This window comes from Solanum pennellii, chromosome 12 (assembly GCF_001406875.1).
Source record: "Solanum pennellii chromosome 12, SPENNV200".
Taxonomy (NCBI): Eukaryota; Viridiplantae; Streptophyta; class Magnoliopsida; order Solanales; family Solanaceae; genus Solanum; species Solanum pennellii.
Genome location: NC_028648.1, coordinates 1,720,295 through 1,745,646, shown reverse-complemented (window position 1 = coordinate 1,745,646; position 25,352 = coordinate 1,720,295). Strand labels below are relative to the sequence as shown.

General features: G+C 33.8%; 2 protein-coding genes across 2 annotated transcripts; one reads left to right on the top strand and one right to left on the bottom strand.

Annotated features, from left to right (window-relative positions):
- Window positions 1-275: 275 nt before the first annotated feature.
- LOC107007256 (protein tesmin/TSO1-like CXC 5) lies at window positions 276-12,551 on the top strand. The gene is made up of 8 exons (XM_015205790.2): window positions 276-977; window positions 2,038-2,148; window positions 4,392-4,569; window positions 5,078-5,434; window positions 5,884-5,984; window positions 6,059-6,153; window positions 8,274-8,696; window positions 12,068-12,551. Exons 1-8 carry the CDS (start codon window positions 625-627, stop codon window positions 12,313-12,315), a joined length of 1,866 nt encoding a protein of 621 aa, XP_015061276.1. The 5' UTR covers window positions 276-624; the 3' UTR covers window positions 12,316-12,551.
- A 1,883-nt stretch (window positions 12,552-14,434) lies between these two features.
- On the bottom strand, window positions 14,435-23,984 carry LOC107007255 (peroxisomal fatty acid beta-oxidation multifunctional protein AIM1). Its single transcript, XM_015205789.2, has 18 exons — window positions 23,802-23,984; window positions 23,641-23,712; window positions 22,562-22,624; window positions 22,416-22,472; window positions 22,211-22,278; window positions 22,047-22,128; window positions 21,892-21,947; window positions 21,123-21,425; window positions 19,339-19,425; window positions 18,539-18,713; window positions 18,064-18,185; window positions 17,718-17,881; window positions 16,812-17,066; window positions 16,113-16,234; window positions 15,917-16,038; window positions 15,649-15,797; window positions 15,128-15,266; window positions 14,435-14,718 (listed from the first exon to the last, which is right to left on the bottom strand). The coding sequence occupies exons 1-18, from the start codon at window positions 23,893-23,895 to the stop codon at window positions 14,674-14,676; spliced, it is 2,175 nt and encodes a 724-aa protein (XP_015061275.1). The 5' UTR covers window positions 23,896-23,984; the 3' UTR covers window positions 14,435-14,673.
- Between the last annotated feature and the right edge of the window lie 1,368 nt (window positions 23,985-25,352).

Here is a 25,352-nt window from a genome sequence, read left to right as displayed (position 1 = left end):
TTTATAATACTTTTAGTATATAATTTTTTAAATATTTTTTATTTTTGTTTGTCAAATAATGAAAGTGTCATCTTATTTAGATGATGAAAGAGTATAAGAAAAAGACAAACACGCAATTGTAATTTTTCTTTTGATCGACGGTCAGATATAATCCTACACCGCTTTCTATGAATTCTAGCCGTCAGATTAATTCTCTTCATATCCACCGTAAGATGGAAATATGATGAAAATCTGACCGTCCAATATTTACAAAAATTGAATTTCAAAAGCTAGAGGGAGCAGCAAAAACACAAAAGCCTTCTTCTTTCTCTTGTTCGAAAAAATAAAATTAAAAATCTCCTCTTCCGTCTGTATATACACACAGATACACGTTTTTGTGTGTGTTTTTCGATCGATTTTTTGTTGAATTTGGTGATTTTTGAGCCAATGTTTGGTGGATTTTTGTAATTTGAATCTGATTAAGGAGTGATAGAGTTTTTACGTGATGAATTTTGAATTTTTGAGGTTTTTTTGGGTGTAATTTGATGGATATTTGAGGAATTGTTGTGATGTTTGTAGAGGAGGATAAGTGAATTTTGAAAATTTTGAATTGAGTTTGAGGATTTTTTTTTGAGTTTTGTTTGAATGGAGAAGAGTGAAGGAGGGGATTCATTCCCTCCAAACAAGGGACAATCGGAGGTTGTTGTTTCTTCTACGGTGGGTACAGGAGTGGATTTTCCGGCGAAGAAGCTGGCAAGGCAGCTGGATTTCACGGTGTTTGGACAATCTCCGGCGGCCGCCGTTACGGCTGTGACGGAGCAGAGTCAGAAGATTCAGCCGTTAGTAATGACGACGTCAGGTACACAAATCGTACCGGTGAAGCTAACGACGGTGCAAAGGCCACAATTACAGCCGCCACCACAGCCGCAGCAACATATGGTGTTGATGCCGATGAAACAAACGGCGGTGCCTCCGGCTCATCCTTCAATACGACCTCCGTAAGTATCTATGGTTCATTGAAAAAAAAAAGTTTTCTTTTTTAGCTCATGTCACTGAAATTTGGCAGGATTAGAGGAAATGGTGGTTGGAAGTTTGTTTTAAACTCTATAATTTGTTTGCTATCTGCTAAAGATTGCCTCTTTAAGCACGTAGGAAGAGAATATGAAATACCTCTAGGACTTTGGTTCAATATAAAGGTTTTACAGTCTGGATTTATGGTTGGCCCACGCCACTGAGTTTGTAAATCTGAAATAACAGATTTCTTGGTTATACGAAATAATTCAGAATTTGAGATTCCTTTAGCAAAAATCGGGAGTGTTTTCTAGGGATAAGTTAAGTTTTTCTGGTGGAATTGGGATAGATAATTAATCAGTAGTTTGTTGTGTAGGTTATTGTCAGTTAAAAAGGATAGAGATGAGCTTTTTTTCTTGTATCCCTGTGGAGACGGGGATATGTGAGTGGCCGAGAGGGAAGAAAATGTTTGGATTTGCCTTCTTGTTCTTTTTCATTTGATCCAGATTGGCTCTCCTGTTTCTATATTTTGGTTGATTTGTGAGGCAATACATGACTTTAGAGATGATAATCTTGATCCTTTGCTTGCAACCTTGTAAGTCATTTTGCAGCTGACTTGCTTACTTATGGAAAGAAACGATATTTTACACGTATAGGCATGCTTCACCCGGATTGGCTTCCATTTTGCTTGTCGGTGTACTTCACATTTAAACTGTTAACCTTATATTAATTTGTGGTTAGTCATCTAACATGTCTCTGATTAGTTGATCATATTACCTTCTGCATCTTGATCCTAAATTTGCCAATAAGTTTATCATTTTCAGAATACATGATGATGCTTGTCTCACATTGCTCTGGCTTGAAATTGGACATAATATTCAAAGAGCTCTGTTGCTTTGCTCACCTTAAACATGTTAAAATTTGGGTTTGTTTTTGGGATCTAGGCACATTGTTGGAGCTCTGAATTATAAAGCTCTGACAGGGAACTCTTTCATGTTAGCTTAGACTTAATATGATCTATATGATGCTAATACTCACTGTTTTCAGGAAACCAGAATCTCCAAGAGCACGTCCGAGGCAAAGTGCTAGTGAAGTAAAAGATGGTACTCCTAAAAAGCAAAAGCAGTGCAACTGCAAACACTCTCGATGTCTAAAGTTGTAAGTACTACTTCTTTCTCATTCAGAACTTATCTCGGAATCTCAAAAATAACTAAAATTTGTAAATCAATGGCAAATACATGAAGGTGACACTGATAACCTCTGAAATTTCCATTTTTCTGCTTTTTGCTGGCAAAACATTTGTTGGAAGGAATATACATGAGGTAATGACCATTAGAAAACCCTATAATTATTTAACACCCACACTCTTCAGAGTACTGGACGGTTCAATTTGAGCACAAAGGCATCGATTTTATCATTAACTCAATTTATTGTTCTAAATGTTGGAATAGGAAATGAAAGAAGAATAGCAAGTCCTGATCATTTCAAGAAGATAACCTATTATCAAGGTGTTCAAGTATCATAATCATGATTTGCCATAGAAAAAACTATTGTCAAGGTGATCCAACCAAAGAAGTGCTAAGACATCAATGTAGAGATTTATTTGTTTGTTGGGAAGCATATATTTGAGGGCACTTGCTAATGATTATTCTGTTGCCTGGTTTACAAGACAAATTTTGGGGTTGATTTATCTTTGTCTAAACAATTTGACATCAATACTGCCCGTGTATTCCCCAAATATTTTGCTATTTATAGGGATTTGAAAGATTGTGAGAATGGTCATATAAAGTGAGGGGTCATGTACAAGGTGACTAGAGTTTGGTTAGGATTAAAAACCAATTGTGGGATGTCCTAAAATCTTGGTTTTCTCTCACATGAAGAGAAATTTAATATTCAATAGAGGATCCTTATTTTCTGTCTCATCGTTCTTGTTTCTCATGTTTTCTTTCTTATCTTTCACATTTTTTGTAGATAAGAGATATTTCCCTTCTGTGAAAGATAGTGTATATTGAAATTTACTTGTTTCATTTCCAAACAATAGTCATCATAATATTGTCAACTAAACAATTCCCAACAGGAAGGATTAATAAATGGGAAATATGACACATGCATATGTTTAATCCCTGTTCTAAAGAAGCTATTAATTTTATCTTAGGGTTTATTGGTAATTTTCCAAAAGGGAAGATAATAATGAGATTAAAGCCTAGTCCATGACTTATATTTACCTTCCATATGCTTTTTTGGGCCTTTTTGAATCTGCTCAAGTAGGCAAACTTTCATTTCCAGGAGCATATGTCCATTATTTTCGCGTTCTGTCATAGTACTGACTGTCTTTGCATTAATCTTGTGAGCACAAGGACATTGTGGTAAAACTTTAGGAAAAGGAATTATCTAACCGGACAAGATATACAGTCAATGGTGACTAGATGTCTACATGGATGGTAGAGATTTTGTGGTGGTTATTGAAGTAAAACCATAACCAAATGCAGGTTTTGGAAAAATAAAAAACCAAAACCACACATTTGTTGTAAAAGACCATATTTTTCAATACTTAAATTAGGTTGTGCGTTTTAGGTGGATTGTTTGGGCAGTTTTAGTATAAATTATAGTTTAGTTGTGTAGGTTAAACATTACACTAAAAATTTGGGTTTTGGGTTATATGACATTACATTAGGAGTTCGAAGTATAGGGTTATACAACTATACAGTATACACAGATAAGTTTTAGGGTTTGAAATTTATGTTTTTGTGCTTTACGTGGAAGTTTGAGTTTATACATAATACAAATACGTGAAAAATTTACCAGCTAAAGCCACAGATAAAACCACAGTTTTTAGTAAATTCACTCCTTGCAAAACTGGACCTTTTGGCTATTATGTTCTAGCCATGAATAAATGGGCTATTTGTTTCAAAGTGCCCATGCAACGTATTCAGTCCGTATTTCGAAAATGGAGGTTTTTTTTGAGTTTTTGAAGTTATATTATATATCAAATCTAAATAAACCACCACATTTGTTTTCTTGGTTGAAAACCAACCCATGTAAAAAGTCAGTTTGTGGGACTTGCTGGTAATATTTATATATAATCCCATTTTCTGTTAATTTTCATGTATATAAAATTGTTTCACGTCTATGCGTTACTATACTATTAGAATCGCTTTCTACAGAGAATGGGTTGGGATGTCATGTTTTGTACTATAAGATTAAGAGATATGTAAGGTGTTCGTGTTCTATCAATATGTAAAGTTTCTTGTAATTTATTACTTTATCCCTGTGATTATTTGTTTTCTTAAGTTACTCAATCTTTATCTGATGTTTTGCTGATAGTATTTGAATGAACAACGCAATGTTAGATCTTATGCAATGTGCTTTTTTTTTGCTTTCTTTCTGTTGTTTTGGGTCAGGTATTGTGAATGCTTTGCATCTGGAGTATACTGTGATGGGTGCAATTGTAACAATTGTCATAACAATGTTGAAAATGAGCCTGCTAGGCGCGAAGCAGTTGAAGCTACTTTAGAGCGTAATCCACATGCATTCAGGCCTAAAATTGCCAGCAGTCCACATGGAGCTCGAGATAATAAGGTACTTTTTGAAATAAAGTTGATTCATAGATGTCCTACTCTCTGATGTCCTTGTGGTCTAAGATACAATTGCTTTATTGCGATCTCTCTTTAGGAATAACCTAGTTAAAATTGCTGTCTGAAAAAGTAGGAAATGCAATATAATCAATAATTACTTGAAGTTTTCGAGCTTGAGAAGTCAATATGGATCAGTTTCTACTTTGACTTTGAGATTGGATTGAGCTTGTAAATGTAAATGCATGTGGTTACTCAAGCTTGCATTTGAATAGTGAAATGTTGACTTAATCTTGCAATCTCTGCCTTCTCTATCTATTTTCTGTGTACTACGTGTAGGAGTAAGAGAAGGTGCTTCTATGCAAATTATTATCATAACAATGCACTTTTGAATTTTTGTTTGATAGAGAAAGCATCACATCAAAGTTCAAAGTTGAAATTTGAAGTAAATCAAAGTAGCTCCAGTTATTGTTTCTTCATCTATTTGATAACTTCATGCACCTAAATCTTTTTAGGAGGAAGCTGGGGATGGCTTAGTCTTGGCAAAGCATAATAAAGGATGCCACTGCAAGAAATCAGGTTGTCTCAAAAAGTACTGTGAGTGCTTTCAAGCCAATATTCTTTGCTCTGAAAATTGTAAATGCATGGACTGCAAAAATTTTGAAGGAAGTGAAGAGAGGCAGGCTCTTTTTCATGGAGATCATGCAAACAATATGGCATATCTCCAACAGGCGGCAAATGCTGCAATCACAGGTGCCATTGGATCTTCTGGTTATGGATCTCCTCCAGTGAATAAGAAAAGAAAGAGCCCGGAACTGTTCTTTGGGTCAACAATTAAGGACCCTGTTCACAGGCATGGACAACTCCAACAGGTAAACAATATTTTTCCACCATTGAATCGAGGCATTTTCAACTGTATGATTAGTGAAGAATGTTTTTGTTCCTTCTCATATTTATCTACTGGGCAACACTGCATTGCTGATAATAGTTGATTGCACAGGGGCATGGTTTCATCTGAGAAAAGGCATTCAAGTACTACGTGATTTTTTTTATGGATTTAGAGCTTGTTTGGATTGGCTTATTTTAAGTGATTTTGAGCCAAACATCTTTCAGACATATTTTTAGTGTGTGGAATTTTTTTAAAAGTGCTTATTTTAAGATAAAATGGTGAAAAGAAGCCAAAAGCCTATTCAAAGAGGATCTTGTTCTCGTCGATTGATTTTTTTGCTTAAAATAAGCTGGAGTGACAATTCGCAGTTGACTCTGCTTTGAATTTTTTAGAAAATAATTGATGGATGACATAGCGTACTGTATAATACAGGGGAACCATATTAAATCTTCTGTCCTACCTTCATTATCTTCAAGTCCTGGTCCATGTGTTGGAAATGCTGCAACAGTGGGTCCTTCCAAGTTTACTTACAGGTAGCAGTAACTGCCCCTAAGAAATTAACCTGTACTACTCATTCAGCAAACTAATCGTCATGTCATCGTTGAAGGTCTCTGCTGGAAGACCTCATCCAACCGCAGGACTTGAAGGAACTTTGCTCAGTTTTAGTTGTATATTCAGGAGAAGCAGCGAAGATGCTGGCAGGTATATATGGATGTCTTCTAAGTACATTTGATTACTTGTATGACCGATTCTTTTGGTGCATCTTATTTTGTTATATTGATTCCAGCTTTTTGTTTCCTTTAAAATTCCTTTGGGAAGTGTGGAGTTACTAAGATTTTTTTTTCTGGCATGTCTTTCTATCTCTTGCTTTACTACTTAGCTAAGCCTTTCTCCTTCTTGATGCTTGGGAAACATAAAAGGCATCTTTGGGATGAATATTAGTTTCTCCAAAAATAATTATAGGTTATTTTTGTTGCACTTGAGCCAAGAGTCTTTTGAAAAATAACCTCTTTACCTCCACAAGGTAGGGGTAAAGTCTATGTACACTCTATTCACCCTAGACCCACTTGTAGGATTACATTGGTTTTTTTTGTTGTTTCCTACTGAAGAACTTGGTTAGCCAATATACCTTTCTGCCTCTAAACTAAATGTAAATGAAGTTAACAGATTGCTTCTAATGGAATCAACGGCGGACTTAGGATTAGGAAGCTCCAGGTGTCTCACTGCTTTGAACAGTAATACATATGCAACATATTGGGGAAGTGGTGTCAATATTCACAGAGGAAAACTATAATTAATATTTATCAACAGTTTTTAACACAAAATAAAGCCTTGTCTACTTGGTACAGTTAAGTTCTTAGTTAGAAGAGGTCAAGGTTTCTATGCTACATAGCCACAACATCTTTAACATGAATGCAGCATGCTAAAATAATTTTAAAGCGAACCCAATAGGTTACAAACTTGCATCGCAAGAAGTAGAATCTGAGCTTTAACTGTTGGTACCTTTAGCTCAATTGTTACTTTTGGTGCCACACATATGTTTATACAATTCCTTGTACCTATACACACACACACACTCACACGTATACAGAGCTTCAACCAAGACGTCCGGGTGCCTGCAACCCCACCCTTCTACATTGATCCGCCCCTGAATGGAATAGATCACCATTTTTTTGTGTCTCTGCTTATATTTGAACAGCAGTCTCCAATAGCTTTTTCCACTTCATTGACTACTAAGCAACACCCTTATGTGCTCATTGAAATGAAACTCATCTCTTTCTTTCTCTCCCACCTAGTGTTTAAGTGGAGGTTCTTATGCTGTTATTCATGTTTTCTACTTTGGAATATCTGTAAAATCTAAAGCATAATTATTTGAGTTCCCACAATTGGGATTAAGCAGAAGCTACATTTAGGTTCTACAGTTACCAGACATCCATTGTGGTACCTTATCTAAAATAAATCATAATGTTCCTAACTAGAGGAAGAAAGTTTGTCCAGATATCCAATTACAGGGAGACTACGGGGCTCAAGTACTTGTGCAAACCATTCCAGACTGCCCTGCCTCCTTGTGCATCTGGTTGATAAATTATGAAGAACATTAAATTGTTTATCAGTTTTATGTAGAAATAGTGTTTTCACAAATAAACCTTCTAGAAAAAACCAATGTTATCAAAAGTAAAAAGCGCAAAAGGTTGTAAGGTCCTTTGGGAAAATGAGCGCAAAGTGCAAATAAAACATGGATTTTAATGAAAAAGGCGCAAGTGGATAAAAAAATACAAATATGTATGTGTAGTCCAAGATTTATAATCATAAGCCTAAATAACAAATGTATGGATAAAGAAGTTGATTTTTTTTATGATAAAGTGAATTATCAATTGTTTATTGGACCATCTTCAAGATTACCTTCATCGGCAAGGAAAAATATGCCTTGGAGCTTTGATGAAGACACTGAAGCACCCATAAAGCTTAGCAAAGCTCTCAACATGTTTTGTGCCTCGCTTTTTATATTGGAGAATTTTAACATCATAAATTGGGTATAATGAGGATTCATCGTAAATGGACTTAGATCTACATAGTCCATCAACCTACCACAAATCTTTTGTTTTGGGCTTTGGGACCGGCAATGTTAGTACACACTGTACTTTAAGGTTCACATAGTTATGTGGTGAACATGGATTGATTGCACAAGTCAGATCTTATGTTGGGAAAGTTAATATCCTTTCATTTGGTGGTTCTACCATGTCTTTTTGTGTGATTTTATTACATGTTTGTTGTATATGGCGTACAACCATTTTACTGTTTACATGTTGTAATGCTTTCAGATGAAAAGGATGCTTCAAAAAAACAGGGTGAGGGGCAGACACAAGCTTCCCTTGCTTCGTCAACTCAGGAGCAAGTACAGAACCAGAAAGATTCTGGTTCTGAGAAGGATATGCTTGATTGTTCTTCGAGTGGGGACCAGGGTGAGAAAATCAGCATGAAAGAGTCTAGTTTGGATGGTGCTGATGTATCAAAAAGAAGGCCAATGTCTCCTGGGACATTAGCACTAATGTGTGATGAATCAGATACCATGTTTGCAGCTGCCATTACTTCCCCTGATGATCTAGCAACTCTTGGATGTAATACATCCTCTCAATTGCCCCATGGGCAGGGCATGACGGAGACATATGCAGAACAGGAAAGGATTGTATTGACAAAATTTCGTGATTGTCTTAATAGGCTTGTCACTCTAGGAGAAATAAAAGGTAATTTTTTTTCTTTTCTTTTCTGCCTAAATCTGGTCCTGATTCTCTGAATAAGTAGCTGTTGCCAAATACTGCATCAGTGAAAACATATATAAGCCCCAAAATACCTTACTATATGTTCTATGACATCTGGTTAAACTGCTGTTTTCTAATACAAAGGCGAGGCTAATTCCCAAGTATAACCCAACGATAATTTTAATGTGATCAATCTTCACTTGGAAATAATTAATATATGCAAGTATCCTGACCAGCTTACCTGAGGTACATTGTATAATGTTGGACATGTTTACTTTTGTAGCCTCTAGTGTTCTGAGTAATAAAAGTATCAACCAAGGAAATGGATAAGGTGCACGCACATTAAAGTTTTAGTCATTCTTCAATGTATTTGAAGGATCATTATGAAGTGCTCAAATCCATATCATTTCCCATTCCATATAGCTAAATCAAGTTGACATAGTTGTGTAGTTTACATAGTTTATGATAAACCTGCAACCAGACTCCTTGCATACACGCGCATCCTTAGCTACTGATGTAAAAGAGAGGAGATTTGAGGGACTCCATTAGTCAGTAATACTTTTGAAGTGGCCCTTCTCCTGAATTTGCTTGGTAAGCTTAGTTCCTTCTTCTAGGATATATCCTTGTTCACTTCCACTTAACACCTGGTAACTGGTTTTTAACCTATATGTGTAAGGTAGGAAGTCTGTTTACATACTGTAAATGTACTGGGTTGGTGCTACATCTATAGACCTCCCAACAAACTCATGGCGTTGTTCAAAATCATTAACATGTTTCTGTTTAACCCAAAAAATATAGTATTTGTGCATCTATGCTTTAGTCTACAAAGCAAGATCTTGTTCTTCAAAGCATCTCCTGTTTCCTTCTCTCTGGAGTGACCACAGTATGTCAGCAGCAGTGGTATCTCGAAATTTTCTTACTGATTGGGACTTTGTTTCCCCTTTCAACATAGAAAAACTTTTGGAGATGCTTTGAAGGAACGCATCACATATTTTTAGCCACTTCACAGTGAAGGAGCAAGTGACGGGTCGTCTCTTCTTGTCTGCCATGCAGCAACCTTTGCACAGTAGTCTTCTCTTTTATGTAAGTTAGCTATTCTAGCTCCATAATCTACTGTCCAAACAAAAGGGGATACTTTCAGAGGCTCTGTCTTTCTTATTGCTTTTCAAGGAACGAATTCAGCTTCCTCGTTCCTTTGAAACTATTCAGAGTAAAAAAGAAAATAGCAAGAAGCTGCCCTTTTGTCTCTCTCCCAAGTAAATGTTTCTATCTCATATTAGTTCAACATATTCTTACAACCTGCTTGAAAGCTGATTAATGACAGAAATTTTGTGCAATCACAGAATCATTTACTATTCTCATCGCCCGTAAGAAGATTGAAGGAGAAGTAAGATTAGACTGATTGTGGTGCCTAAGTGTAGATAGTCAAATAACTATGCTTAGCTTTAAAAAGAATTACAGGATTAATTGGGATGTAGTACATAAAATTAAAATGAAATGGTCCATATTGAGGAGTACTACCAGAATGATATGCGATAGAAGATAATCAATAGAGTGAAAGGATAGTTCTATAGAGTAAATGTGAAACCGACAATGCAATGTAGGAGAGAAAGTTGGGTCTGAAACGCTTAAGATACCTGCAAGATGAATATCATATATAAAACTACATAATTTATTATAGATGTGCGATCAACAAGATAGAATAGATTATAAATGATCACATCTTATGGAGGGTTTAAGTAGGTTGCCTGAAAAATTCTGTTATATCCTACATAGACCTCTATATGCACTGGTTAGTAGGTGGAACAATATGGATGATTAAATGTGATAACAGAAGAAGAGATAGAGTGAAGACCTGAATCACATGGAGGTAAATAGTCTCAAAAACTAAAATCTCTCAGAATTCCCTGTAGATTTATTTATTAAAGATTGATAATAATGTCTGAATATCGTGTGGTATCTTGCTTAAATCTGTGACTTCAGTGGTCGATTATAATGTTCTCGATTAAAAAAAAGAAGGTGGTATAGCATCATTTATGCTTGGTGTAAAATGGAACAAGTAGATCAGGCTGAATCTATTTTAAAATAGTTATGAAAGAAATGACTTCTGCCCATTAATGAAGGATTCATATTTTCCATTTTGGTGGAGCATGTTCTCCTTAGGAAATATTTGTCGTAACCGATAATCAAACATCACAATGACTTATTTACAAAAAAGTATTATGTCGTACCAAACGCACCCTAGATAAAGGATCCAGATAATTGATACTTGTTGGGATTAAATCAGTTATCTGGGAAAAGCTAAGTGTGGAATTCATAGAGCCCGTAACATGCCCTTAGAAAGACAAATAATTTACTAGTGGATTGAGATGGGCCTAAATGAATGATAGGAATTTAGAGTATTCATAATGTTGAAACAAACTGATTTGTGATTGAGGCTTAGTTGACTGTTGTTTGATTTTATTGATTTAGAATTCTCATCAATAATATATCTACTTCTAGCACCGTCTTGCCATTTTCTTTTGTAACTCAGATCAATTCTACTTTACACACTTGTTTTTCGATATTGCTCTACTTGAGCCGAGGGTCTATCCGTAACAGCCTCTTTGCCTTTACAAGGTAGGGGTAAGGCTGCGCTCACACTAGCCTTCCCAAACCCCCCTTGTGGGATTACACTCGGTACGTTGTTGGTCTGTAGTTGCAAACTTGCAAGGTTATGATGAATTAGAACATGTGTTTCATTCTTCTCTTTTATAGAAACTATGATGCATCGCAGACTTGCAGTGTATTTGAATGATCACATGACCTGTGTGTACTATCTGGCTCTTGAATTCCTAATATATATAGCCTATCAACTTTTTCATTTTATTTTTTAGATGGCTAATTATTTAAATTTTCCTCTATCCCTGCTAAATTTATATTTAAACTTCAATAATACAACTTAGAGCTTTTTTTGTGTTCAACCATCCGATGTCCTGAATAAAGGGGCTCGAGTAATCTTAGATTCACATTGTTAGAAAGCTCATTATGGGGTCTTTTGCAATAATGGATTTTTAGCTCTCCTTACCAAAGGTGTGACTCCATTCCCGAGCTTGAAACCACGATCTTTGGTCAAGGGTTGGTAGAACTTAGAACTATTTGTGATGTACTTAGTATAGTTAAGGGTCTTTTGGTAGAGACGTAGAGTGTATAAAAATAATACACTCTACCAAACGACCCCTTACGGTATGATTTGGGCTTCCTTTTTATGCAACTGCAATGCGCCCCCACCCCACCCACCCCCTCCTCTCTGTAGCTCTTCACTGTGTTTCATTTGGAATCATATTATGTTACTAACCATCTATTTCAAATTGCAGAAAAAAAATGTTCTTCAATGGTGCGGGGTATTGACTTCGTTGATCAAAGGGATATGATTGGTAATGGTTTTACTACGACTGAAACGAGGATTCAACATGATTCTTTTAACAAAGGTGTTTCCAATTCTCCTGTTCCTCAGCCAAGAACAACTCAGATGTTTAGTTCAGTAGCAACAACTGCTAATAATAACGCGCTTCCTAAAGTTCATCGTCCAGATGAGAATGGGGATGTCAAGCCAACAATCTGAAAGAACAGTTATAGTTAGCTTTAGAATGATATTTGCCTGTAAACTGCTGCATCTTTGTTATATTAGGCTTTTATTCATTCAGTTTTTTCTTTGATGTAGCAGCAAAATTCATCAAGGTCCCATTTGATAGAATTAACAAGCCTTGTAACTTCTTAGCACATTTACTTTAGGTGCAATTTCAATCAAAAATTGCATTTTGTTAAACTTCCCCTTGAAGTATATATCTGTCAGCTAAATTGTACCTGGGGTGTCAGATGCACGGGTTGGACTGAAATTGTGCTGGATTATAGCAAAATAAGTCAATAAATATGTTAAAGTTTTGTTTTTGTCAACTTGAGCTAAATTAGTAAAACATATATATATATATATATATATATATATATATATATATTTATAAGTGGGAACAAAAAAGTTGAAATACCAAAATAACCCTATATAGTTGAGTTACTACAATAATACCATTATATTATTATTATTATTATTATTAAATAGTAATTTAAGTTCCATAACAGAAAACTTTTTACATATCCACTAAAATGTTACCGTAATAATTTGAAGTGCATTTATGAGTATTCCTTTTGCCATTATCATTGAGTTGTATTAACAATTTTTCTTCTTAATTGATGAATTTTGAGCACTTAAAAACAATTACCATTTTAGATTAAAAAAACTTAAACATTAAAGCATATGAAGAGAGAGGTTAGAGCATATGGAGAGATTCATACAATATCAATATTTAATTGAAGAGAATACATGGTTAGATGTCACAATTTATTATTTTTCACTTCTTAATGACTTTAATTGTTAAACTTTTTAGCTTCTACGATTAAATACATTCATTCACAACCTTTCATATACACAATTTCTCTCTTTATAAATTGAATAGAAAATATTAGTCAATTACACTTTATATTTTCACATAGTTCTTATGTAATCTTTTATTCATTGGTCCTTTTTTTTCTTATTGATATATTGCTTTGTTTAATTAACTTCTTTCATTTTGTATGGAAATATAGTGTAGATATTTGACAATCTTGACAAATCATATAATTGAAGTAGTAATTTTTTTTTTACCAATAAATATAGTGTATCCCACGTGATTAAAAGAAAAAGTTTTTATCAATAGAAACAAAAATTCTTCAGATTCTATTGATCTTGCAACCTTAGTTGAATGTTTTACCAGAAACATTATTTTTACCCTTTAAATATTGTATAATGCATCAATTATTCTAAAATAATTATATCATTTGAAATGTTTGGTATTAAATAATATGGGATACACGTGCAAAGTACGTGTTTGACAACTAGTATATATATATATATATAAGAAATAGACCGTAGTGATACGTTTTAAAGCTGTGTGGGCTTAGATAATATTTTTATAGGAAAAATTACATAAATTAATACACTTTAAAAAATAATTATTGATTTTAGCGATACTTTTTGTTTATTATCATTTATAGCAATGCTTTGTTAAATCTGTAATATGTATTAAAAGTGAATTATGTATGCAATATATATGAATTATAATTGTTTTTTGAAATATATCATGTTTGTTTGGTAAAAAATTGTCACATTGTATTATAAGTGTATTAAAATGTGTAATAAATGTATTATTCATCATTAAAATTTGTATTATATGTGAATAATAAATTATTCTTTATAATATATATTAAACTTGTATTATAAATGAATTAAAAGTGATCAAGTGAAAAAAAAATTATTGCTATAAATGGTAAATATTTTTTTATTATAATATATTTATGTAAGTTTCCCTTTATTATACACGTGCTCCATATCACTCGTAGTAAGGGTTTAAGCTAGAGATGTTTTCGGTAATAGGACTTGATATGAAAATTTAAGTGAGATAAATTATCGATGTAAATCATTGTTAAATCCATAATTTTTTCCGTCTTAATCTGTGAAGTAAATTAGTAAAAATTTTCTACGATGCATCACACAGGCATGTTTTTGCTTTTGTTTTAATAGAGTGATTATTTCTAACAGTGGTTTTTGTCTAATGAAAGATTGTAACTTTGGAAACAATTATTTAGAATTATCGCCCCTTTATAATCTATCGAAAACAACCTCTATACCCTACAGGAGTAAGGTCGGTATATATCCTAGACACGGTAGAGGTGTCTATTACGTTATTCTAGAAATAAGAAATTAACATTTGAAATGTTTTCCCAACATTATTCAAAAAAAAAATTAAGCAATCTGTTTAAGACTACAAACAATTCCCACCCTGACCAAAGAAGTAACATTATGCATGTTACATGTAACCATTAAAACATATTATGAACCATAATGATGAACAGATCAAAGTAGGTGCTGAAGTCGTAATTGTATTGCTTACTACATGCGTGACCTTGATGTCGAAGATGTAGCAGCAGGAGCGCTCTGCAGAATAAGAAATTATGTTATCAGTAAGTTAACATTTGACATAAAATAGCAAACTATCAGTGTTTCTAAATGTGTGTATAATTGCCCAGGCAGAGAGTTTATAAGTTGTCCCACAAAGGTAGGGGTAAGGTTTGTGTACATCGAAACCTTCCCCAGACTCCACTTGTCAGATTACACTTGGATATGTTGTTGTTGAAGCCATGACTAACATTTCTGCTTTGTTGACCCATATTCATAGATATGGGTTATGTATTTCTTATTATTGACACATTGAACAATCTAACATTAGTAGTTACATCTGCGAGATCATTACTTATTGGAGTTTATAATTAATTGTAGATATCGGTGAACAACTTGCCTAGCTAAGAAACAAAATGTTAATAGATCTCTAAGATCATGATCTTACCAAGGGAATGCCCTTTGCTGCTCTCTCTTCCAAGAACTTTGATGGCTTGAAGAAATTACCATATAATTCTGACCACTTGCGGAGACTTTTATATATATGACCAGCCCCAACAGTATCTCCCCAGAAAACAATGCCACCTCTGCAAAAAGAAAATCATTGCAAGAAAGATCTGTTATAAGAAATTCTCTAATTTCTGTTGAAATTAAAAAAAAAATAAAAAATAAACCAGTTGCAAATTGCGGCAGAAGTGTTTGAACAGCTGGTGATTTTTCTTCTTCTCACTATCCATTTCGATTCCTCTTAACCAATTAATTTTAACAATCGCCTCGTCTCTTGGGTATAGCATTCTCTATTAAGCATATAAAACTACACCCCGTTCATACCAAGGCAAACAGGAGATATTTTATGTTAGCTCGTGTTGTTCATACTTCAGAATCAGTAGTTATCCCAAGATAGCAAAGAGTAAGTATTTGACTTATTGTTGGAAGCAAATGATGCTGATTTCACAGTACAGTACCAACCTGTAAGATGGGAAACTCATTCCAAGTACAGAAGCGACATCAAGGTCTGATGCTCGAACTACTACCCCCTCATCCAAAACACGGCATGCCTCGTTCACAACGGGAAAGAGTATCATCTCAACAATTTCTTGATCAGTGATAGATATTGGCTGCCATAAATTGAAAACAAAGACAGTGGTTATTGCGAGGGGATTTAGATTTTGACAAACCCTTCAAAACCGATGATTAAATCATGAATTGAGATTTTTCTTTTGTTAGCCGATGATACCTTTCCTCCAGGCATAATATTAGTGAGCCTTCTGGACTCCTCAATAATTGGAAGAACTGAAGGATCAGGTCTTGGCTTCTCTCCCTTTTTGTAAATGTAGTATCCTTTTCCATTATTTTTACCTGCATCACCAGTGAAATTAGGATAAACAATACCTAGAAAACAACAAAACAGAGGATGAAACTTGCAACATTACCATTTCGACCACTTTTTATTAGAAGGTCAAGCAGTGGAGACATAAATATTCTATCAGGAAAAGCGGAACTATACTCTTTCCCTGTTGCAATAGCAACTCCATATCCAGCTAAATCCTGAAGCCTGAAAAATGAATGAGCAAATTATTTTACATGCCTACCAACATAACTATTGTATGCATTATATCCTCATTCCCTGCATATGATACAACACTCTTTCAACCTCTCCTCCTCTCTTCCCACCCACCCCCTCCTCAATGTATGTCGGTCTCTCTCTTAATTTGTGTGTTCTTTTTGTGAGAGTGTGGGAAGACACAGCCTCCAATTTCTCTCTCCGAAAATAATTCCTTATGTTCAGTTTCTTATTATTTACCCATCACAATCCGCACCACCACCCAATACCAATGATAGATGCCACAACTATCAATCTCAACATCAGCCAGCAAATGCTCCACCAATACCAAAATTTGCACGCCAACATTCTAGCCCTTTCATGTATATCTAATTTCATCTTCTGGATGTATCATCACAGAGAGATAGGTGCATTTAAAAATTTGAATCATTTAAGTACATTAATTATCTTGAAGCTGTGTAAGTCAAAGACACCATGAAGATTAGCATTTGCAAATTGCAAAGAACTGCAGACTAGTTTACTATATCTCTCACTTGAAAAAAAAGGTAACTTTGTGGAAGATAATTACTGGAATGGACCGATGGGGAGACCAAAGTTAATGATTTGTGCATCAATCCTGTAGACATCCACTCCAAGATTCGCGAGAAATTGTGCACTCTGGGCATATGGAAAGAATGTCCTATTGACAGCAAAACCCGTACAGTTTCCCACTACAACAGGTACTTTCTTTATTGTTTTGCCGACAGCCATGAGATCGAGGATTGCTTGGGCAGATGTCTTCTCCGTCCGGATTATCTCTAGCAGAGGCATCACATGAGCAGGACTGACCATAGAAAAAAACCAGTTAACAATTACAACAAAAAAGTGATCCAACAGAATCATCACAAGGATTTTGTATTTCAAAGAAACAAAGAAAAAAAGGAGCAATTAGCTTGGTAGACTGCTTTCTCCCCCTTTTGTATGGTAAACTCCACCTGTAACCCCAAAATCCCAGGTCCAACAATGGCTCTTCCCAAATTTCTCCATGGATCACTTCCCAATCTTATAGTTGGAGGTTGGGTCTTTATTGTTAGGTTCTCCCTTCTGTGTTTTAGATTGCTAGGTAGCAGGACAAATGGATTTAGCTTTATATCTCCCCAATATCACTTTTAAAAAGAAGAAAACGACAAAGACGAGTTGAAGAAAGATATTCCAAATTTTCTAGGAGCAGAACTCAAAAATGGAAACTATATAAAGACATGTGAAAGTTAATCACCTGACATCCCATATAACAGTTTGTTCCACATTTATTCTATTTTCCAGATTATATTAAATCTTCTTTTCTATGTAGTGGTCATATTCACCTCAACAAACAAAGTATTTGATAACTTTTAGACTTGAAAATCAGCTGTACAGGTTCACAGAGGTCAATTTCGCTTGATTAGTAGGGTTCACCTTCATTATAGAACTAAAGTTACACGGCAAGAATTGTAACCTGAAAAAGTGTGCTCCTATAACCCGATCTTGAGAGCTCGTCTTTTGCCCGATTATGTTGAGGTCGATAGTAGATGTATTGGATGCCAAAATACAGTGGGGAGGACAAATCTTCTCAATATCAATGAAGATTTGTTGTTTTAGAGGAACATTTTCAATGACAGCCTACAAACAAGACAGAACTGTTTCAAAAACAACAAACTTCAACAGATGATGAATAGTAGAATTCTGATCATAGACAATTTTATACACCAGGAAAATAGAAAAGCCAAGCGAAGAAGCAAGAAGGGAAAGAAGAAACCATTCTGTGGAACATTACTTGAGCAAAGTATAGGTCCAGTAGTTACCTCAATGACCATATCCACATCCTTAAATTCTGAGTAATCCAGTACACCTTTAACCATTGACAAAGCTTTGTTTGCTTTGTCCTGCTGCAACTTCTTTCTCGCTACCAAACCTCGGATATTTGCTGTAACATAAGGTACTCCACATAAGTTTCTAACTTCCAAAATCTTAAGATGACTGTAAAGATGAATGGTCAAAAGGCCTCACAATCTTGAAATATATCAGAACATTTATCAGTCATCAACTACAACAACATATCCAGTGTAGTTCCACAAAGAGGGGTTTGGGGGAGGGTAGAGAGTACATAGACCTTATCTCTACCTCAGAGGTAGAGAGGTTGTTTTTGAAACACCCTCGGCTCAAGGAAAAACAGTCCATAGCAGTTCAGAACAAAAGTGAAATTATAACAAAGCATCCTGAACAGTACCAACAACAAAATAAGACATAATAAAATCCCACTGAAAGAAGATTAATAACCTTCAACTGTTTTTATCCCCTTCTGAAGATACTCGGGATTAATTTCCTTGATAACAACAAATATGTTGCTCAGAACAAGAGAGGTAGCTATGCCTGAACCCATTAAACCTCCACCTATTATGGCAACTTTCTTCACTGACCTTGGTTTCAGACCAATATCAGTTACATTAGGTACCTGAACCATTTAGGAATAAAAATATAATTCAGAAATATGATAGAATTGATTGTCCATTCAGGAAACAGATATCTAAGGAACTTTCTTAATAAAGTCAAACTAGCCCTAGAGCAGGAGCACAAAAGTCATAGAAGTGATCAGAAACAAATCTATTATAACAAGTATGAAATTCTATTCATATACAAGAGATCCAAACTCCATGTTACTTCTCATTCGTGAAATCATACTGATAACGAACTTCCACTAGCTGATGGATACCAAGTAAAGCCATCCCTAAGTGAAACTTAAAGCATATGGAACATACCAAATGAAGCTTGCATTATAAACAAACAACAGATCCCTACCTTGCTTCTCAATCATGTGAGATCATTCTTATCAATGATAAGCTTTGCATTAAATACAGACAGTTCTGCACACAACAGCTAATGCACTAATATTTTTAATATAAGATCAGGTAATAATAAAAGAGATCCTTAACCAAGTTTACTATGCTGAAACGTAAATGTTTAAGAGCCTGAATTAAGTTTACTGTACTCAACAAAAATACTTCGAAGAATTTTAAGCTTCAAGATAGCATCACCACACAACAGGTACCATGTGCTCAGCAGTGAAGCATAATTGGTACCTTTGATGTAGCCCGTTGGGCAAAAAATACGTGAACAAGACCTCTTGATGTATCTGATAATACAAGGTCCTCAAAAACTTTAGCTTCCTGCAAGACTTAAAAAAAGCTTGTCAATACATCTCGATCCATTTGTTTCAAATGGCTACATGAATAAAGACTGAGTTAGGCCTCATTGTTTTTATCAACATTAAAACGTTTGAATCTGAATATTAACATGTGCATTAAGATTTATATGTCTAAGTATGAATGCACATCTAAATATTAAGATGTTGCATTAAGATCTGAATACTAATAATTAAGATTGGTTATTTTTTTAACATCTTAATATATACAACTTGTTTTTGTTTACAAATTAATAAATATCAATTTAATAAAATACTAAAGTAATCTAATACTATATCAACAAACTAGTTTTACAAAATTATATGGTGGTTGGTGGTGATGATGGTTGGCAGTGGTGGCGGTTGTGCTAGATGAGAATGTTGGCTGGTGGTGGTATTGTGGGTAGTAGCTAGTGGTGATGGTGGTAGTTGGTGGTGGCAACTAATAGTTGTGGTAGATGATAGTGATAGTTAATAGTGGTGGTGAATGATGACGACGGTCGACAATATACAATGGTTATGTGATTGTCAGTAGTGATTGGTGGTTGTAGTAACGGTGGTTAGTGGTGATGATTATAAATGGTGGGCTAAATATGGTGACAACTGATTGTAGTGATTGGCAGCGGTGGTGGTTATGAGTGAGGATGGTGGCAGGGGCGGTTCAACGTAATTGGGGGACTAAAGCGAAATTTCAATTCGCGGCTAAAATATAAATATACTTCATATACGTATTTATTTAAAAAAAAATTACACTATTAAGATGAAAATTATTAGTACTTAATATTATTTTTTCAGTTACTAGTTTTAGGTAAGATTTTATCAACTCAACATTGAAAAACATCTTTAAGTGAGACAATTATTATATGTATTGTTAACATAATGATACAAGTAATAAGTGATAAATATTAAATAAAGATTTAGAGCCAGAGAATTTGACTCAAAAAGTTGGTGACTTGGTATAACCTCATTTTAATATGCTTAGAGTAATGCTTGAAACTAAAATTTAATAAGAAATAAAAAGAATTTGTAATTTACTTTGTAAAACTTTTCACTGTTAATTCTTATTTTTAACAAAGTACTCTACAAAAGATATTAAAGTGGATAAAATAATTTATTTTAAAAAAAATAATACTTTTTATCATAAATAATTAATTTTTCTATAAAAACTTTAACACACAATTTATTCTTGACAAAAATTTGGGGCCCCGAAATTTGGGGGCCTAAGGCAAAGGCCTTATTCTTTTATGCATATATGCATAGAGCCGCCCATGGATGGTGGTTATGAATAATGGGTGGTGCGTAGTGGTAGTTGATAATGGAGGGCATTAATGGTAGCTATGAGTGGGTTGAATTGGTGAAAAATAGGCATCTTGATGACATTAAAACTTTGTTACAATAATCATTTAGATGTATTTAGACCCATTAAGTGATTATAAAACATTGGTTAAGATCTTAATAGTTAAGATAAAAAATTAAAAGATAAACCGCCTTAATAACTGAGATATGAATGATTAAGTTAAGACCTATATTAAGTGCAAACAAATGAGGTCTTATCTACCTTTTATGACACTATTTGCGATTATCTGGATTATGTTGACAAAAAGTGGGTAAACTAGAATATCGTCCTTTTCTGAAGAGAGATGTGTATAGAATATAGGTATTAATTGACCAAGCAACATATACCTTGAGAAGCCCATTATATCCACCATGGACTATGCCTTCTTCAATTACATCAAGGCATGCCAAGTGCTGAGGCATATTCCGAGCAGTTTGCTTCACTTGTTTCCTAGCCAACTTCAGAACTTCATGTGCTTCTGAAAGGGAACCAATTTTGTCAGTCCTATGAAGGGCACGCATCCAAGGTTTGCGCCTTTCTGCAATATCAAGGGCCCACTGTCTAGCTACTTTTAACAACTCTTTGGAAGGGACAACTGCATCAATAAGACCTAGCTTCTCCCCCTCTTCTGACATTATTGGTTTGGATGTCTGCAAAAAGTTGTTCACATTATTTAGGCTATTGTCCCACAAATTAATGTTTTTAAATTGATTTACAGATTTGAGTAAGAAGCAATAGTTCTGCATGTATTGCAAACTTAATGGAGGATAATGTGTGGACAACTTATTAAAGTTAAAACCCAACAATCACAACCAGAGAAAAACCAGAGCTTATGTAGTACATGAAATAAGGATACTTTTGTCCCTTCTTATTTCTTATCCTTTTTGGTTGCTGTCATGAATGTCATCCAGAATCACCATCTAATGCTGAGAATAACTATAAAATTTTCTTTTTAAAATGATGCACCTGTTAAACGAATTATTTGTCCAACAGTTACTTTGTAAATGAATTAATTGTCAATGGTTAAACATAAGGATCTATAGAAACTTTACCCCACACACCAAGACAACTTTTCACAATTGTCAGCTTTTTAAATCATGAAGATGAATGACTTACCATCATCATATCAATAGCCTTTGACAACCCTATAAGCCTTGGAAGTCGTTGTGTACCTTGAGAAGAAACATTATTGATATTCTCAATAAAATCTAAAAATGAAAAGAAATTTTAACCTATATGCAACTTGAATGAGCAGTAAGTGGCTGAGTTACCTCCAGAGCCAGGAAGAACTCCAAGGCTAAGCTCTGGCAACCCAAGTTGTGTTCTTGGCGCAGCAATGCGTGCATGGCATCCCTACCAAAAGCATGCATTACATAATTCAATCACAAGGAAAAAGTTAAGCATAGGGAGAGCACATTTTATAGAGACCACAAACCAATGCCAATTCCAAGCCACCTCCAAGACAAAGTCCTTCCACAACAGCCACTGCAGGCTTCTTTCCATCTAAAGTTACAAATCAAAATGATCAACAGAAGTATAAATAACAATTGCTACCAAGATGACACAAAGAAGCACAATGAGATGCTACAGTAAGGCATCTTAAGATTTGAAATCCTAATTCAGACCAACAGTTCTCTTACCTTCCATAATGTTCGTCACGAGATCAACAGAAACATCAGGCAATAGAGAAACATCATCTGCAACCCATCCAAATTACAATTTTCAAAACAAAGGTTCATGGGACACAATAACGAACTGCAAAAAGACAAAATGAAAGTAATCCTACCTGTTTTATGAACCTTTTCAAAAATACTGATGTCAAAACCACCAGAAAACCGCCCACCATATCCTGCAGTAAATCAATGAGAACATAAACAAAAGAAGGAAGACCGACACACAAAAAACAGAGAAAAGCACAAAGGATATGAACCATGAAGCAGAAAAAGGAAACTAAGACTTCTCTTTAAAAAAAAATAAGGTACAGAAAAGTAGGAAGTTTCATCAATTACAAAAGTAGATTTCATTTTACTAACAATTATAACTGAAATTCAATGAAACTTCAGCTTCACAATGCATAATGCGTAATTCAAAAAGTTTTTTAACTAAATTCCTAATTTAATCACTATTTACTGATACTAAATTCAAACCAAAATCAAACATATCAAATAAAGAACTTTTAATCATAACTCAAATTCATCAAAACATCAGCTTCGCAATTCATAATTCAAAATGTTCAAATAAATTCCTAAATTATTACTATTTACTGATACGAAATTCTACTCAAAATCAAACAGCTCAAATAAAGTTCTTTTTTATCAATAAAAACAGTTACTAGCCATCATAACTGAAATTCATCAAAACATCAGCTTTGCAATTTGTAACTCAAAATGTTTAACTAAATTCCTAAATTAATCGCTATTTACTGATACTAAATTCTATCCAAAAATCAAACAGCTCAAATAAAAATTTCTTTTTGAGGAAAAAAAAAGACAGTTAATAGCAATCATAACTGAAATTTATCCATACATCATCTCCGCAAAGCACAATTCAGAAAGCTTAACTAAACTCCTAAATTAATCACTACTTACTGATACTAATTTCCATCCAAAATCAAACAGATCAAACAAAAATTTCATTTAAACAAAAAAAAAACAGTTATTAGCAATCATAACAAAAAATTCATCCAAACAGCTCCGCAAATCGCAATTCAGAAAAGTTTAACCAAATTCCTAAATCATATCATTATTTACTGATAGCACCAAATCCTATCCAAAATCAAACAGATCAAACTAAGAATTTTTTTTAAAAAAACAACAACAGTAAGACGAAGAAATCAACCACATAGAAGAAGATCAATAGCTTTACCAGTGAGAACAATAGCTTTGACATCATTTCTCATAGCCGCTTCATTCCATTTCTCCTTTAATCCAGCGAAAACTACAACAAAATCAAAACTCAAAATCAAAATTCCGCTTCCAAAAAAACAAACAAATCAAAATTCCGTTTCGATGAAATTTTAAGCTTACTTTGAATAGCAAGAGCATTCACCGGCGGATTGACGAATGTGATAACCGCAACGCCGTCGTTCCCAACCTCCATCGTCACTTTTGCTTTCGCCATTTTCAACGAAAATTATCAATTTTAGCTCAAAATTTTGGGAATTGAATGAAGAAAATTGAATTTATATAGAAATTTGATTGAATGAATTTACTGTAGATTTTAATCAATGGGAAAGAAGCGGGTCACGTGAGATATATGTTAGTGCACGAGTCAACGTTGACACAATTAACAACCAAAATTAAAAAAATAAAAATAAACGTGGAGTATTATTTTTAGAAAAAAAAAACATTTGAGATTATTAATGCATGGAAAAATATTTGAATTATTCACAAGTATTTTTATGGAAGGATCTATTTTTTTATGTTATTCGTTATAAGAGAATTGAGGTTCGAACAGTAATTGGTGTAATGTAAAATTAAATTAAATTTTTTTTAATATTTTAATTTTCATATTTAAGTATTTTGAGAATAATTATTCATTATATTCTTTAATTTGTTTATAATAATTTAAAGTTATTGTTACGTCCAAACTTTGTTAATCATAGGAAAAACAACTAAACTTTGTCTTAACAAGGGGGTAAAATTACCTAATTTCAAAAAGTAATTTTGACTATTTTCTTTTTAACGAAGGAAGCTGTTCTTTTTTCTTCTTTTTTTTTGGTAAATGTCATTTTCTTTGTTTTGATTTATACAATACTTTTAGTAAGTTGAAAATAATAATATCTATTTTATGCTTAAATCCTATGTCTTTATATAAAACGGGACAAAAAGAAAATTAATCAGGTAATACTAATTATTTTAAAAATTGATTCTTTAGGTAATTTTGGAAAAAGAATTTGTTTTTTCTCGAGTTCTTTAATTAATGTACTATAAATAGGGCAGTATATCAAATTGCCAATAGAAGACTTTGGTATAGCTAAAAAAAATGTATTTATTTGGCATACCATTTTTCTTTGACATGTGAAAGAGTTCACATAATACTACGCATTCATAGCTGTGGAATTAAATTTTAGGCGTAACTCACACGTTAAAAGTTGGCTCAAAGAGAGGAGGATTGTCCAAATCTTATAAGGAGTCCACTCATCTCATTAATCACCGATGTGAGACTTTTATCGTTCTTTAACAATAGCAACAAAAATAAATATTGCATTATATATATATATATATATTTATGAGATAAAACAATGGATATTATATTTCGAGTTCATAAAAAAGTATTCTTAATATTGTTGTAAACGGAAAAATTTCTTTTATATAATGTTACGTATTTATTTTTTTAATCACTGTTGTAACTTGTAACTTATAAGAATACAACGGGCTATATGTGATTTAAAACTTAAAAATATAGTTATGTAGGTGTAATGTATAATTGTGGACGGTATTTTTATATCTTTAAAAAATCTCTCTAAATTAACTTCGAACTAATTAAGATTGACTAGGTGTATAAAGTTATTTCAATATAAGATTTAATTATTCATATATTATATTTATTTTATTTTTTATTATGCATAAAATAAT